The sequence below is a fragment of the Triticum urartu genome, chromosome 2 (assembly GCF_003073215.2).
Source record: "Triticum urartu cultivar G1812 chromosome 2, Tu2.1, whole genome shotgun sequence".
In the NCBI taxonomy this organism is placed as follows: domain Eukaryota; kingdom Viridiplantae; phylum Streptophyta; class Magnoliopsida; order Poales; family Poaceae; genus Triticum; species Triticum urartu.
Window position 1 is genome coordinate 443132940 of NC_053023.1, and position 16195 is coordinate 443149134.

Consider the following 16195-nt stretch of genomic DNA (forward strand, 5'->3'; position numbering starts at 1 on the left):
CCGTGGGATGCCATGGGTATATATAGCACTAGCAGTAGCAGTAGCAGACGGTGGGGGTGAGCAATTGCGAGTGGATGTCTCCTAGACAAGTTTCAGCATCGCACGAAAGCAGGTGAGCTAAGGAAAGGGCACCAAGGGGAAGCGATGGGTGTGTGTGTGTGTAGCAATTAACAAATGCCGCAGCAGCCCGCGGGCAAAAGGAAAAGTAGTCAAAAAGATGATGGGTATGCATGCATGCATGCAAAGGGCTCCTCGTGGGTAACAGTTGTCCAATGTTTTGGCTAACTGGGGGGGGGGGGGGGGGGGGGCGGGTTCTTTCCTTTCAAAGAAAAAGCTTGAGGTTATCCTATTTTTAATAGTTATTTCCATGTGTGTGTAGTAAGAAAGTTCATGGTGAGGTGTTCATTCATGAATACTCCTATACTAGTACCACCAAGTTTGTGGCCTTTTAACTTTGGCGGTATTACGGTCATTGTGAGGCACTCACATTATTGTAGGCAGCTTGTTTCCGCTTGCTAGCTATAGCTAGTGAGAGATGGGGCTGTTGTAAATTGTGATGCCATCAACAACACATGAGATTAGATTTCCTCGCAAAAAAGAAAAAGAAAAAAGAACACATGAGATTTACCATACCATACCGTAGCGGGCCAAATAAAAGTGTTTGGTAAATCTCAGCTGGGACGGTGCCACACTCAACGTCGGAGGGGGAGCTCAAAAGTGAGTATTCTGGGAGCCACGAGTACGACTATAGATTAAGCAGCTCTTCTTCTTACGTAGTACTCCCTCCGTAAACTAATATAAAAGTGTTTAGAACGTTTTTATATTAGTTTATAAAGGGAGTACTATAGACAGGGTAGGGTGATTGGGCGGGCGGAGCTGGTCTCGATGCTGCCTGCGTGCTTGCATGTGGGAATCCTTGGCCGCTAAGGTTCCCATCCCAAATGGCCATGGCACAAAAAGCAGCCGGCCGGCGCCGCGCGAGCTGCTTCTCCGAGCTGTCGAATCGAATCGCCCGTGTACAACCATATGGATGGACCAGCAAGCAGGCAATGCAAGCGCAGTGCAGCGTCACGCCGCATGTATCCGCAAGTGGCCGGGGGGATCTCGGCACAGGAACAGCTAGCTAGCACCCACCGCATGCAGTTTGGCCACAAAGCCCATCCAAATCAAAAGCGACCTGCCTGCCTGCGACACGACTCGTAACTGCTCCTTTCGTTCCTAAATATATAAGTGCTTTTAGAGATTTTATAATATAAACTATATATAGGTAGTTTAGAGTGTACATTCATACATTTTACTATGTATGTACTTGATATTGAAATCTTAAAAAAAAACTTATATATTTTAATACGGAGTGAGTACTATAAAAAGGTATTTAATAAAGGCACACCACAAAATACACACAGTAAAAATCTGTGAACAAATGACACCACCGGTCTATGTGTCAACTTGGCACACCGAAACACATCTTGAAAATTGTTGATTCAACGCAATCAAGTTGCTAATCGGGTGCACATACAGTCCAGAACGCCTTTCTTTAATGACTTGATTTATCCAGATAGAAATGTTTTGATCCGTGCTTCTCTTGCCCCAAAACCCTACATATGCCTCCCCCCTCCCCGACAAGCTCGTCGTTCCTCACCATGGTTCATTCTGCTGGGCATTCATTAGGATCGCCCACTAGGTGCCGGCGAATGACCACACACATGCAGCTCGTGAATTGTCACGGCTGCAAGCAGGGGCAATGAAGGTGATGACTACACTGACGGGCAATAACTCCCTCCTCGATTTCTATCCATGCTAGAATCACAATAGCATTGCTATTAACTCCTCTGGTTTTACTTTGTTTTGTGTCATGTCTTGGGTTTAAGGTTTGGTTTGCTGGCATGTTGAGGTGTTTCACGACATTCCTAACAACAGAACGATAGTCACACACAGATTTGTATGACACCGTGATGTAACCTTTGGTTATTCGACGGACACAATGGACATATTTTATCCAGGTTCGGGCCACCGCAATGTTAGTAACGACCCTACTCTAGGTTATATGGGAATGTACCGTGAAACGGATAGCAATGGAGATGTACAATGATGGGTTCAACAAGTTGGATGTTAACTCGTCGAGTATGGAGGGGGACGATCAAGATGGGAAGTCTAGATTGGATCCACTGACGTGCTATTTGGCTGCTGTCGGGCTTCTGGAGAAGTTGAAGTTGGCACTCCATCTCGAGGGGATGCCTTTACGTAGTGGTCCCAGTCTCGGTGCATAAAACTGAACAAAAACTTTTCGAGATATCTATAGAGCATCTTTATGATCATCCAGTTACAAAGTGATGTTTGATTACTCATAAAGTATTCTTCCGGTATTAGGGAGTGGCACGATCTCATGGTCTAAGTAACAGATACTTGACATGAAGAAAGATGTAGCAATTAAACTAAGTGACACAATCAGATGCTAAGTTTATGGTTGGGTCTGCCCATCATATCATTCTCCTAATGATGTGATCCTGTTTATCAAATGACAATTTATGTCTATGGTTAGGAAACCTTAACCATCTTCAATCAATGAGCTTGTCTAGTAGAGGCTTATTAGGGACATAATGTCTGTTTATTTATTCACGCATGTATTTAAGTTTCCGGTCAATACAATTTTTTTGACCAATTATATCATGGAGAATAAGAATTTATCAATAATAAGAAAATATGAAAATAACTAATCTATTATTGCCTCTAGGGCATATTTCCACGTCTACCGATTACACCAGTCTTATTTTAAAATAAATTTATAAACATAAAGTGAAATTATAATAATCAAAGCTTGACTATAAATAAACTCATCAATGGATTACAAGTCATAAAGAACAAAAAAAGAGAACAAAGATCCACATTATAAAGAAACACAGAAAAGTTTCCGACTATCGATACAAATTAGACAAACAAATAAAACTAAATACATTAGGCCGACGGAGATAGCGACAACTCAGAGTACTCGCCGCCGTCACCTACGCCGTCGGATCTGATTTGTGATCTATTTCATGCAGGGTATGACGAAGATGAGGTGGCTATTACAGTGGACACGGTTGTGCTGGTGGAGGATCCGGCGAGGGTTGGGCTTCGTCCGGACGAGAGGAAGGAATTGGTACGCCGTGTCGTTCACCGGAGATATGCGGCTTCGGCGGTCAGGCCGTGGAAGGGACCGTTGCCTAAGGTACGCCTACCAAACCTTACTCTGTTCGATTTAATACATCCGGATTCATGGACGGTGGTCAAGAAGAGGAGGGCTGCGCATCGGTCGAGAACAGGATCGCTGCCGGAGGCGGCGGCTGTGGTGCCGTCGAGGCTGCCGAGCGGGATCCGGGCGAAACGCAGCGAGCGATTGAACGATTTGCTGGGCCGTTTTGGGCCGGACTCTCCGTGCGTTGCCGCATTGCTAAGTGGGCCGGATATGGCTGGGTATGAGGCCCAGGCCATACCGGGCGCCACATGCACGACTAGCGCCGCATGCACGGACGTAGTTTCCGCCTCTGCGTGCGTATCGTCTTCTTCCTCTAGGGTTCGTCGGCATGGGACGCCCTTTCTTCCTCCGTGCGGTCCTGGTCGGGCTTGCCGGATCCCGCCACTGCTTGCGATGGCCGGTCGAGGAGCGGGTGGACCGCCGGTAGCGCAGCCCCGCGCGGCTGCGAGTAAGGCCGGGGCGATCGGGCCGCCGCCGCCGCCTGGGAGGGCTGGTCGAGGGGCCCCTGGCGCGGGGAGCAGCGCAGCCGACACCGGGCGAGTTGTAGCCGGGGCCGGGCGTGGCGCTCCCGCCCCCTCCGGACGGGTTGGCGGAAACCAAGGGGCACGGCCGCCCGTGCCTGCGGCGGCTCGGCCGCCGGGGGTGCCTACGGGCAGTGGAGGTCCCTGACCTTCGGGGCCTTCGTCTACCAGGCCGCCGGACTTTCCTGCGGGAAGAGGAGCCCCTGTAGGGCCGCGACCTTCGGGGCCTTCGCCTGCCAGGCCGCCGGACTTTCCTGCGGGAAGAGGAGCCCCTGTAGGACCGCGACCTCCGGGGCCGTCGCCTCAGGTGGCCACAGTCATGGGTCGTGGCGGCGGGCCTGGTAATGTGGTGCCGGCCCCGGGTGGTGCTCCGCCTCGGGCTGCTCCGCCGCCGCACTATGCAGCGAGGCCGGCTCAGTATCGGTCAGGATCTTCGCAGCCTAGGAAGGAGTGGACAGTTCGAGAGTCTGTTGAGGCGCCCCGTGATCAGTGGGGTGATGATGGTGTTGATGCTTATGGAGACGGATAGCACCGCGGTTCCTCGTCTACCGGTGGAGGCCGAGGCTATTCGTGGCAGAGTGACGGGTCTGCTGAGAGACCTTTCCTCGGGCCTCCTGGTGGCTTTGTCGAGGGGGCTTCCGGCCCGGACCCCAGCCAGAGAGGTGGATTCCATGGACGTCGGGGTGGTCGGGGCGGGGGCCGTGGTAGGTTTCGTTGGCAACCTCCGCCTCCGGTTGCTGTTGACCAGAGGGTTACCGCGGTTGAGACGGATTCTGCTCAGTCTACGGACATTACTACTCGGGCTATGGAGGTGGTAACGGCACTGGCCAAGGTTGATGTCCCGGTGCCTGGGGCTGTAGGTGAAACATCAGACAGGTCTGACTCCGAGAGGGCGGCCAAATGGGCGCGCAAGAAGGAGAGAATGCTGTGTTACCGGTGTGGTGAGAAGGGCCATTTTATTGCAGAGTGCGTCGCAGAGCTGTGTGACTCGTGTGGCAAGCTTGCACATGATTCGGGAGATTGCCCGTTAGTGCGTGACCAGGCTCCATCTCTGACTATGTATGGGCTGTACTGTGCGGAGTTATTGTTCTTCGAGTCCCCGGCCGCGAGGGAGATTCCCGAGGATACACAGTTCATGACTACCGGGATTGTGAAAGCAACTCAGGGCGAGGTGACTGAGGCTCGGATTATCCATAGACTTCAGGAGTTGGCACCGGGGGACTATCAGTGGGAGCTGGTCGGACTCGAAGCGAATGTCTTTAAGGTGGATTTCCCTTCTGTGGAGGATTTACAGAGATTACTGAGTTTTGGCTTGTGTAGAGTTCCAGGTACTACGTGTATTTTGGAGTTTCACGAGTGGACGAAGGTGGAGCCTAAAGGCAAGCCGCTTACGCAGATCTGGTTGCGGTTTTCTGGAGCCCCATCTAAGCCTCTGCAGGACGTTTGAGTTGTAGCCAGTATGGGTATCATGGTTGGAAAGACGGAGAGAGTGGATATGGCTTTCACTCGGGCTCATGGAGTGGCTAGGATATTGGTGAGTGTTCTGAATGTTGACTTCGTGCCTGATGTCGTTTACTGGACATATAGGGGAGAGGTATTCCCGCTCGACATAGAGTTTGAGGACATTGAGATGTTCGCTGACGAGGTTGCTGGGGATGATGTTGATATGCACGAGAGTGATGGTGGTGCAGGAGCCACGGGGGCGCCAGACGAGTCTGCTCGAGAGGGTTCGACCGGATCTTGTCCTGATGCTCAGTTGCCTGGGGAGGGGTCCGGAGCTGGTTCCACTCCGCCTTCGGTACCCACGACGACTCTGCGTTTTGGGTCCTTTGAGCCTGCTTCTGCGCCTCCCAAGCTATGGAGTGATAGGGTAGAGGCTGATGATGAGTTTGAGCACACACTTCCTTCTTTGGACTCTGCTGAGACTGCAGTTCGGGATGTAGAGCCGGAGGTCGCTCCTATTTCCCTTGCTATACCGGTTGAGGTGGTTCCGACATTGTCATCTATGACCGAGGTGGGCCTTATGGGACGGGGGTCAAGGCAGGTGGCCTTGTCCTCTTCCCTACCTATTCAGCCGTTGGTGTCACCGGCCATGTCGGGGGCCGCCAGTGATAGGAGCGGGAGCCCGAGGCAGGTGGCTTCGGCTCCCCCTCCTCAGGCCCTGGCTATGGCGCCAGCATCCCCCGGGACGCTGGGGGAGGAGGGGCTGGGGCAGGTGGCCCTAGACTCCCCTTCATCGTCTGCGGTCAGGAGGACCGCTTCCTCGGCGACTTCGACGCTTCGCTCTGAGCCGGTGGGTGGTGCAGGAGGAGGGAGTGGGCAGGTGGCCCCAGCTGTCCCGCCTCTTGCCATACCCGCCGGGCACTTGTCTGAGGGCATCGGGAGCCCGCAGCCTTCTCATTCTCGAGAGGAGGTTGTTGCCTTCGGCGGTGTCCCAGACCCGGTCTCGACGGGGAGACGGATCAGTGCCCGCGTTCTGGACCTTCCGGAGGTGGACGATATGCAGCAGCGGTGCGCTATGAGGGCGGCCAAGCTTCACGATGCTGCGATATCTACTGGTATGTCCATTAACATATCTAATTCTTTATTGCATTTTGCTCCTGAGGAGATTGTTAATAATGCAAACCAATTAGGAGTTTCTCTAGGCGCTAATGATATTGAAATCTCCAACTCGGTGAATGATATGTTAGATTTAGAGGCGGAGCGGGCCTTAGAGACTATTAGTCATCTTGTTGCGGTCAAGCCCATGAATGATGAGGAAATTGATGCGTTAGGGGTTAGAGTGCTAAATAATCTATGTGCGTACCTAGCACCTTCTAATCAGGAGTCGGAGGGCGAGGATGTGCCCTTAGATGATGTAGATAGCAATTCCGTTCAGTCCGGTTATGAGGACCGGGTGACGGAGCACCCCAAGTTAAGGTGTAAGTGGAAACGAAAAATTTATCCCGACTCTGCTGTTCGTAGGAGTGCTAGGATTCGGACTGCTAAAAAATTCCATGATGAATTATGAAAGGAATCTTTTGGAATAGCAGAGGTCTGAAAGACTTGGCTAAAAGGAGGTTTCTTGCTGAAGCTTCTCTGGAACATCGGTTAGATTTCGTTGCTCTGTCGGAAACCGGTCGAGATAATTTTGCGCCGCAGTTTCTTTCCTCTCTTGTGGGTGGTCTTGAGTTCGATTGGCATTGCCTCCCGCCACGAGGTCGATCGGGGGGCATCTTACTGGGTGTGAGACGTGATGCCCTTGAAGTCCGGAGTGTTGTAATGGGTGACTTCGCAGTAAAGTTTCGAGTTAGGTCTAAAGTTGATGGGTTCAACTGGGCGTTGGTAGCGGTCTATGGTGCCGCCCAACCCGAGCTTAAACCGGAGTTTCTGGCGGATCTGGTTCGGATATGTGGGTCCGAACAACTTCCAATTTTGGTCGGGGGTGATTTCAATATCATTAGAAGGAGAGAGGAGAAAAACAATGATAACTTCGACGGCAGGTGGTCGTTTATGTTCAATACTATTATTGAAAGCTTAGATCTAAGGGAGATAGAGCTCACTGGTAGACAGTTTACCTGGGCTAATGCTCTGCCAAACCCGACATATGAGAAGCTTGATCGGGTTCTCGCCAGCGTGGAGTGGGAACAGAAGTTCCCTCTTGTTACGGTGCAAGCTCTCACGCGGGGAATCTCTGATCACACACCTTTGTTCGTGGACTCAGGGGAGCCGAACCATATAGGAAACAAAAATACCTTCTCTTTTGAGATGGCCTGGTTCGAACGCGAGGGATTCTTAGACATCATAACCAGGGAGTGGGCTAAGGGTGTTGGAGGAAGGACGGCGGTCGAGCGCTGGCAGAATAAAATTAGGCATTTGAGAAGCTTCTTACGGGGTTGGGCTAAGCATCTAAGTGGGGTGTATAAGATTGAGAAGGATAGGCTCCTCTCTCTTGTACAGGCATTGGACGTAAAAGCTGAATCCGCGCTGTTGTTGCCTACCGAGCTCCAAGTTAAAAATGAGGCGGAGAAGAGGCTGAAAGAACTTCTCCGCGAAGAAGAATTGAAGTGGGCTTTGCGTGCCAAGGTCCGCAAAGTAGTCCAAGGGGACGCGAATACTCAATTCTTCCACCTCATTGCTAATGGTAAACACAGAAAGAAGCGGATCTTTCAGCTAGAGCAGGATGAGGGTACTATTTTAGGGCAGGATAATCTCAAAACCTATATTACCGAATACTATAGACAGCTATTTGGACCGCCGGAGGCCAATTGTGTGTCCCTTGATGAGTCCAGGGTTGAGGACGTGCCTCAATTGACTGCTGCTGATAATGATATCCTGGCTGCCCCGTTCTCAGAAAAGGAGGTGTTCGATGCTATTGCACAAATGGAAAACAATAAGGCTCCCGGTCCGGATGGGTTTCCGGCTGAGTTCTATAAAAAGTGCTGGCACATTATTAAGGGGGATTTACTACCTATGTTTCATGATCTATTCTCTGGACAGCTTCAATTATTTCACTTGAATTTTGGAACTATCACATTGCTTTCGAAGAAAACGGATGCTGCGAGGATTGAGCAGTTCAGGCCGATCTGCCTCCTCAATGTTAGTTTCAAAATCTTCACCAAGGTCGGAACTAATAGGCTCACACAGATTGCGCAATCTGTGGTGCAGCAATCCCAAACTGCTTTCATGCCGGACAGGAACATCCTTGAAGGGGTGGTTGTCCTTCATGAAACGCTCCATGAAATCCATTCCAAAAAATTAGATGGAGTAATTTTTAAGGTGGATTTCGAAAAAGCGTACGATAAAGTTAAGTGGTCATTCCTCCAACAGGCATTGCGTATGAAAGGTTTTGATGAAGCCTGGCGCCGACAGGTCGAATCATTTACGCAAAAAGGGAGTGTGGGAATTAAAGTGAATGACGACATAGGTCATTATTTTCAGACACATAAAGGCCTAAGACAAGGAGATCCGATGTCCCCTATCCTGTTTAACATTGTGGTGGATATGTTAGCAATTTTGATAGGCCGGGCTAAGGAAAATGGTCAAGTGGGTGGGTTGGTTCCTCATCTTGTGGAGGGAGGTGTTTCCATCCTTCAGTACGCCGATGATACAATCATCTTTATGGAGCATGATTTGGCCAAGGCGAGAAATATGAAGCTTGTGTTATGCCTGTTTGAACAATTAACCGGGTTAAAGGTTAACTTCCATAAGAGCGAATTGTTCTGCTTTGGTAGAGCCAAAGACGACCAGGAGTCTTATAGGCAGTTGTTTGGGTGCGAGTTGGGGAGTTTACCCTTCTCTTACCTTGGTATCCCGATTCACCATCGTAGGCTAACAAACAGAGAATGGAAGTGCATCGAAAATCGATTTGAGAAAAAACTGAGTTGTTGGAAGGGTAAGCTCATGTCATACAGAGGCCGGTTGATTTTGATTAATTCGGTGCTCACGAGTATGCCTATGTTTCTCTTATCTTTCTTTGAGGTCCCAATTGGTGTTAGGAAAAGACTGGACTTCTATCGGTCGCGCTTCTTTTGGCAGGGTGATGAACTTAAAAGAAAGTACCGGCTTGCTAAATGGGACATCATCTGTAGACCGAAAGACCAAGGGGGTCTCGGTATTGAAAATCTTGAAGTCAAGAACAGATGTCTTCTTAGTAAGTGGTTGTGGAAGCTGTCCTCCGGGACTGAGGCCATGTGGGCGCAGATCCTTCGTAACAAGTACCTCCAAACTAAAACATTGTCCCAGGTCGCAGTCAGGCCGACTGATTCGCCTTTCTGGAAAGGACTAATAAAAGTCAAACAATCTATGTTCAATAGGACGAGATTTGTTATTGGAAACGGTACAAGTACCCGTTTCTGGGAGGATACTTGGCTTGGTGAATCACCTTTAGCCATTCAATATCCGTCTTTATATCGGATTGCTCAACGACATGAGGTGTTCGTGGCAACAATATTCCAATCTATCCCCCTTAATATTCAGTTTCGACGGTCGCTAGCGGGCAATCGTTGGGAAGAATGGCTTCATCTAGTAAGGAGACTAATGGAGGTTCAACTTTCTCACCGACCCGATGTATTGCGTTGGAAGTTGACTAGTTCTGGAGTATTTATAGTTAAATCAATGTATATTGATGTTATTAATTCGGCTGATATTCCAACTTCTTAGTTTGTTTGGGCTGTCAAGGTGCCTTTAAAAATAAAAGTGTTTATGTGGTTCGTCCATAAACAAGTTATTTTAACAAAGGACAACTTGACTAAACGCAATTGGACAGGTCCTACTAGGTGTAGTTTCTGTGATCGGGATGAGACGATTAAGCATTTATTTTTTGATTGCCCGTTGGCTAGAGTTCTTTGGCGGACGATTCATATTGCTTTTAATCTTCCTCCACCGACTTCTGTCATTGCTTTATTTGGGACATGGCTTCATGGGGTTGGGCCTGTTCTCACAAGACATATTCGGGTTGGAGTTTGCGCTTTGTTATGGACTATCTGGAATTGCAGAAATGATTTGGTTTTTAACAGAACATCACGGATTCATTTTTTGCAGGTTATTTTCCGAGCTACGGCACTGATCCGTTCATGGTCGCTACTCACTCCGATGGAGGCCAGGGAGCATTTGGTTACAGGATCTATCCGTTGGGAGATGGTCGCTCGGGATATCTTCAACCGGTTTGGATGGCGGTCATGTAATATGATAGGCAATTAGTTTCCCTATCTATTGTTAGCCAGCCGGTTGTGGCATTTTTTTTGTGCTAGTTTGTATATCTAACCGCCTGGAGCTCTGTGTGAGCTGCATTTCTCTTTTTCCTTTTGGTTTAGCTGGAGACTGTGGAACCTTGTTGGCACTTTTGCCTTTTTTTGTTTAATAAGATGGCCGTATGCATCGTTCTGATGCAGAGGCCGGGGAGCCCCCCCTTTTCGAAAAAAAAATTATCGTGTGTACATTTACAGGCTAAAGGCTTTAAAGTATGGATCTGCAAAGAAGTAGCTACAATTTTCAAGAATAATTCATCGAGGGCCGATAGAAAATTTCATATAAAAATAAACACTACACAAGTGAATACACACATATTCATCCAGCACATTAGCCTACTCAAATATGAGTACCAGGAACCAAAAAGTCATGTCAAACAAAAGAAATAACAATACAATGTACTCCCTTCGTTCCGAAATAATTGTCGTTGGAGGGGTTTTCCGACCAGGTGAAAACGAGTGAAATTACCAAACTGCCCCTCCACCACCCACCGATTTGAAATCGCACGGGCCGTCGTCTTCCTCCGTCGCTCCTCCCCTTCGCCAGGCTCCTCCGTCGTCCACATCTCCGGCGCCCTTCCCCGCCGGTTGCCTGCGCCGCTCCAATCGAGAGCCCGATCCCCTCTGGTCGCCCTTCCCCGCCGCGATCGAAAGCTCCCTCGCCGCGGTCCGGAGCTCCCTCACCGGCGGCCGCCTTTCCCCACCGGTTGCCTGCTCCGCCGCAGCTCCGAATCCTTCCCCGCTGGCCGCGTATCCCTCGCTGGCCGTCTCCCTCCACTCCAACCGAGAGCTCGAGGTCAGCCGCCGCTGCTGCTCGCTGCTCCTTTCTGCTCCTGCATACGCACAATGATTTTGATCAGAATTGCTTGGATTTCTGCTGGATGAACACAGAGACAAAATAATTACTCCGTGTGTCCCTCTTCTGCTGGATGAACACAGAGTAATTATAATTATTCTGCTGGATTTCTGCTAGAGTAGCATACAGAATAAATTTTGGATTTCCTGTAATTTTGGAAACATCTTTATTGAACAGGAGTACTAGTATGAACAATAGTTTGATACACCAATGCTGCAAAACCTGCAATGCATCACTGGCATGTTACTTGTTCATCCAGTAGGCGTCCATGTTCCATTTGCTACTGGGACTGTGGAGCATATTAGCATTGCCCAGTAGCCATCCCACGAGCCGCCAACTCTCTACAGCAGAAATTCGTTCAAAATAGGCCGGTAGCTGGAATGTTAGGAAACAGGGAGATGTGGTGACCGTGACAGGTACCTGAACCATTGTAAACTGGAATATCTCTTCTTCCTCCGGGCGAGCTCCTCGGACTCAGACTCTCTGCTTAAACTGGTTCTGCCGGCACAATGAGATCGAGGGCATAACCTTCATTAAAATTTGGACAGAAGAGACTAGTACTCGTGAATTTATTTAAGCGGCCAATTTGAACAAATAAAAGGATGACAAGGGGAAAACCTCTTCGACCCATAGTCTGCTTAATATCTCTCTTTCTTTGTGGCCAAGCAGCACTCTGTAAGTCGAATGGAGCACTAAATGGCAGAATGATTAGCTAAAATGAATGTGAAATGTGAATAAGCCAATTCATTCTATTAGCCCTGTTTGTGTAGAACAGAATAGAATAACAATTTGTCTATTCTTTTATTAATGGTTTTCTACCAAAAAGCATTGTACTCTGCACCTGTATGGGTTCAGGAAATTGCAACCAGGACACATTCAAAATTTCAAAGTATTACCCAAATTGCCACATGTAACGAGGGTTAAGCCAAAAGGCTCTTTGTGACAGGTTTCTTTCCGACGAGCCATTAGATCATACCTGAAAATAGTTGCATGACCACAGCAGCAAGCTTCAACATAATTATTCAGCCGTAGATCAGCAAGACAAAGTTGGCTAACGCTGCTCGACCACCAAGGATAGAGTCCGGATGTCTTATATTGTGAGAAAATCACACTTCACCAACAGCTAGCTGCAGAACATGATTTTTACTCCATACTCCATTTGTATGTGTATATTTCTACTACTCCATTTGTATGATCACTCTCTGATACTCCATAATCCATAATAATCCCAAGAGAAGAGAAGCGAAGAGAAGAGAGCAAGAGTAGAGAAGAGAAGAGTAAGAGAAGAGAAGAGAATTCTTTGCACTGCTCCTCTTCCTACTCCAAGAACTACTCCTACTCTTAACAGAAATAAATTAAGTTAATTAACTTAAAAAAGATTTTTCAGTTAATTAACAGGAGTAGTTCTAAGGTGCAGAGTAGTTTAGTTAATTAACTATTCCTACTCCTAAATTTAATTTACTGAAGAGAAGAGAAGTGAGTAGAGGAGAAGTGAAGAACACTAAATTCCTACACTAAATTACTCAAGCCTTGCTAAATAGCAAATCCTATACTCCAGCACATAAAAGTTCCTACAGAGCAAGCAATTGGCTTTCTTCCAATTAGCTTGATACTCCACAGATTAGGTTGCAGCAAAAATGCACTACAGAGCAAACAATTACTCCAAACAAGCACCATTGATCAGCATCCTACTCCTGAAAACAAGCACTATTTGCACTTACAAATTCGGTGTGAATTACTGTACAGTAACACTGATCATGGGAGTACAAATTCGGTGTGAATTACTGGACACCTCCTTTACACAGAACAGTTTGCAACAATGCTAATAACTAGCTGGCACTTAAAAAAATCCATGGATTCAACCCAACTAAGCTTGAGTGTGTGATTGTTTACCAGTGGTAACCATCTTGACCATTTTTGGCTGGCTGGTAATAGCATTTGTTTTATTTTGTGGACACAAAAACAACCCTAGCCACACAAAAAACAATAGGGAATATACATTCTTTTTTCCTTTTGTTTTTGAGGGGAGAAATATGCATTCTGTTGGATGGCTTCCGTGACTAAACCTGATTTTCAACACCTTTGAACAAAGTCATGGTATAAATAAAGAGAATGAAAGAAAATATCTGAATATGACAACTACTCCAGTAAAACATAGTGAAAGTGCAATTAAACTACTGTGCTGAATTTGGTTCATAGATACCCGCAAGATTTAGGATTCTCAAACAGAATAAAACCCACAAGATTTATTCAGCACAAATAACCCAGTAAATTCCTACACTACTAAACAAGAGCAGTACACTACTGCTGCACTTGCTACTCCAGTAATTGGAAGCAATACTCCAATACTGTTGTATTGGAAGCAATGCTGCAGTAGTTCAAGCAGTACTTCGGTACTGTAGTTCAGTGGAGTAGCTGTAAAGAATTAACACTAAGCATCAGCAAGTTGTACAGAATTAACAAAATTAAGAAAGCATCAGCAAGTTAACAAGCTACTGAAAAACTACTGCAATCAAAACAGTACTGCAAAATTAAAATTCAAAATTTGCAAAATTTTGTAAACTGAATTTTTTGCCAAGGAAACAAATTTCACCTAAGAGCTACTGCAAGCAGGTCTACTTGCTTTTGGGGTGTTTTTGCACAACCTGTTTGTCTGCCATGCAAGAATGTGTGCTAAACCAATCTGTCTAAAGCAAGCAAGCACCAAACAATTTGCCTGCTAAACCTGTCTGCTCCAATCTGTTTGTTGAAGTCTACTTGCACAAATCCGTCTGCTGCTACTTGCTCCAAGAACAAGAAGAGAAGAGAAGAGCAGCAATCTTGCACAAATCTGTCCGCTACTGCTTGCACAAATGTCTACAAGGTCTACTGCTCCAAGCAAGCAAGCAGAGCAAGAGAAGATGACAGGAGAAGGGGAAAAAAGAGACCTTTTTACTCCGGCGAGCTCCTTGCTGAGCTCCTCCACCTGCATCTTTGCCTTGAGCGCGTAGCCGTCGGCGGACACGGGGTCTCCGCGCTTCCACCCTGGCGGCACCCAGTACGGGTCGGCGCCGACCTCCCGGCGCAGGGCCGCGAGCTCGTCCGGCTCGAGCCAGTACTCCATGGCGCCGTCGGCGTTGTGGCAGCGGCGGATGCGCTCGGCCTCCTCCGTGGCGCCACCGGCGTGCTTGAGGACGTGGTCCAGGCACACCACCGCGACGGCCTCCTCCCCATCTCCCGCCTCCGTCGCCAGATCCAGAGTAGGCGCATCAAAGCTTGACCTCGGATGTGGGGTGGGGTGCGAGTGGACGACGGGTGTGAGTGGAGGCGGAAGAAAGATGGCGGCGACGGGGAGAGATGGTGGCCTCCTGGCCGATGTGGTGGGTGGCCGGCGAGCTGGGTGAGGTGGTGGCCGGCGAGGTGGTCGAGGTGGTGGCAGAAGAGAGGCGAAGGGGAGAGAGGGCGACGAGAGCAAGAGTGAGTGGACAGCGACGAACGGCGCGAGGGTAAAATGGAAAAGTGCGTTAATTTCGTAACGTGGCTGAACTTGTACTGGAGTTGTCCAACGACAATTATTTCGAAACAGAGGGAATACAAACTAAGAACTTACATACATGAAGAGAACTACATACAACAGCCTAACTATAGAACCTATGAAGGTAAAAGCAGAAATAAAGATAGCTATTAATATGATAGATAGTGCCTTAAAGCATGTGCAACAAAGCATTACGTACTACAACCACTCACACTTGCTCCATAACAAACCCATGAACACGACGCCCCTAACAAGACCGTCTGGCTCAATGCTAACAAGAGATACATGACCAGCTTAATAAAAAAGGAGAAAATCAAGGGAAATGTAAGAAACGAAAGAACCTCGAATCATACACAAACAATATGATAATACCATGCATACATCTAGGAAGAGAAGCATGATAAGATGAATGGAAAAACCTATAAATCAACCTAAAAAATTTGCAAGGAAACTGAAGAACCCCAAATCCCTATGATGAACAACATACCAACAATCTACCAACCTATGAGATGCATGGAAAGCCATAAAAAATACTCACAAAAAGGATTGAATGGGGAAATAATGGAGAGATAAACACGAATGAGATCTAAAAACGAACATGAAGGTAACAACCGTAAGCTAAATTTGACCTCAATAGAGACACTTTAGCTGAAATCCACAACAATTAATGACTTAGACGTTGAAATCACCATGAAAGTCGACTTCCCTCCCTCCACTCTGTCGTTCTCACTCACATCTGCCTCAACTTTGAGAGATTCAAGATGGATAGAGCAATGAGAGAGAAAAATTATTCAAAAATAAGGACACAAAAAATACAAAGAGCGTATCGCTCAAGGGGCAAACCGAATAACACCATGCTAACTTCGGCAGACAACAAAGATGGTTGACCCAAAAACGCGATGCTGAATCGAGCGGAGATAAGTTCGAATGAAGCCCAAAAGAATTCAACCAACTACAAAATAGTATATATGTAAAAAACACAATTTTCCATAAAAAAATTTTGAACATCAGTGCAGACACAAGCGCTCATATACACGCGCATACACTCACCCCTATGAACGCACACACGCACACCCTACCCCTATGAGCACCTCCGAAAGACTGAGTCGCCATATCATCTTGAGATTTACGAAGTCACCGTAGGCGCCTCGTCGTCGACGGAACGTCTTCTCCCGCTGAATGCACTTTGCCGGAAATCCTGAAATAAATCCAGGAATAAATGCGAGTACTAGAATTTGAACCCTAGTGGGCTGGGGATACCACAGTCCCTCTAATCATCCAACCACAGATTGATTCGCCACAATTTTCCATAATAGATAACGATAATTCACATATTTCTTT

The 16195-nt window shown here is 47.6% G+C and overlaps 1 protein-coding gene across 1 annotated transcript in view; it reads right to left on the reverse strand.

The window, feature by feature from the left end:
- Positions 1-10725: 10725 nt before the first annotated feature.
- Positions 10726-16195, reverse strand: part of LOC125537007 — a 17683-nt gene continuing 12213 nt past the window's right edge. Inside the window, exons 2-6 of the mRNA XM_048700287.1 lie at positions 14268-14871; positions 11959-12032; positions 11761-11868; positions 11563-11681; positions 10726-11317 (exon numbers count right to left, since the gene is read on the reverse strand). Coding sequence (XP_048556244.1) covers positions 11828-11868; positions 11959-12032; positions 14268-14871 — 719 coding nt within the window. The 3' untranslated portion in view covers positions 10726-11317; positions 11563-11681; positions 11761-11827. The remainder of the gene's footprint in view (positions 11318-11562; positions 11682-11760; positions 11869-11958; positions 12033-14267; positions 14872-16195) is intronic.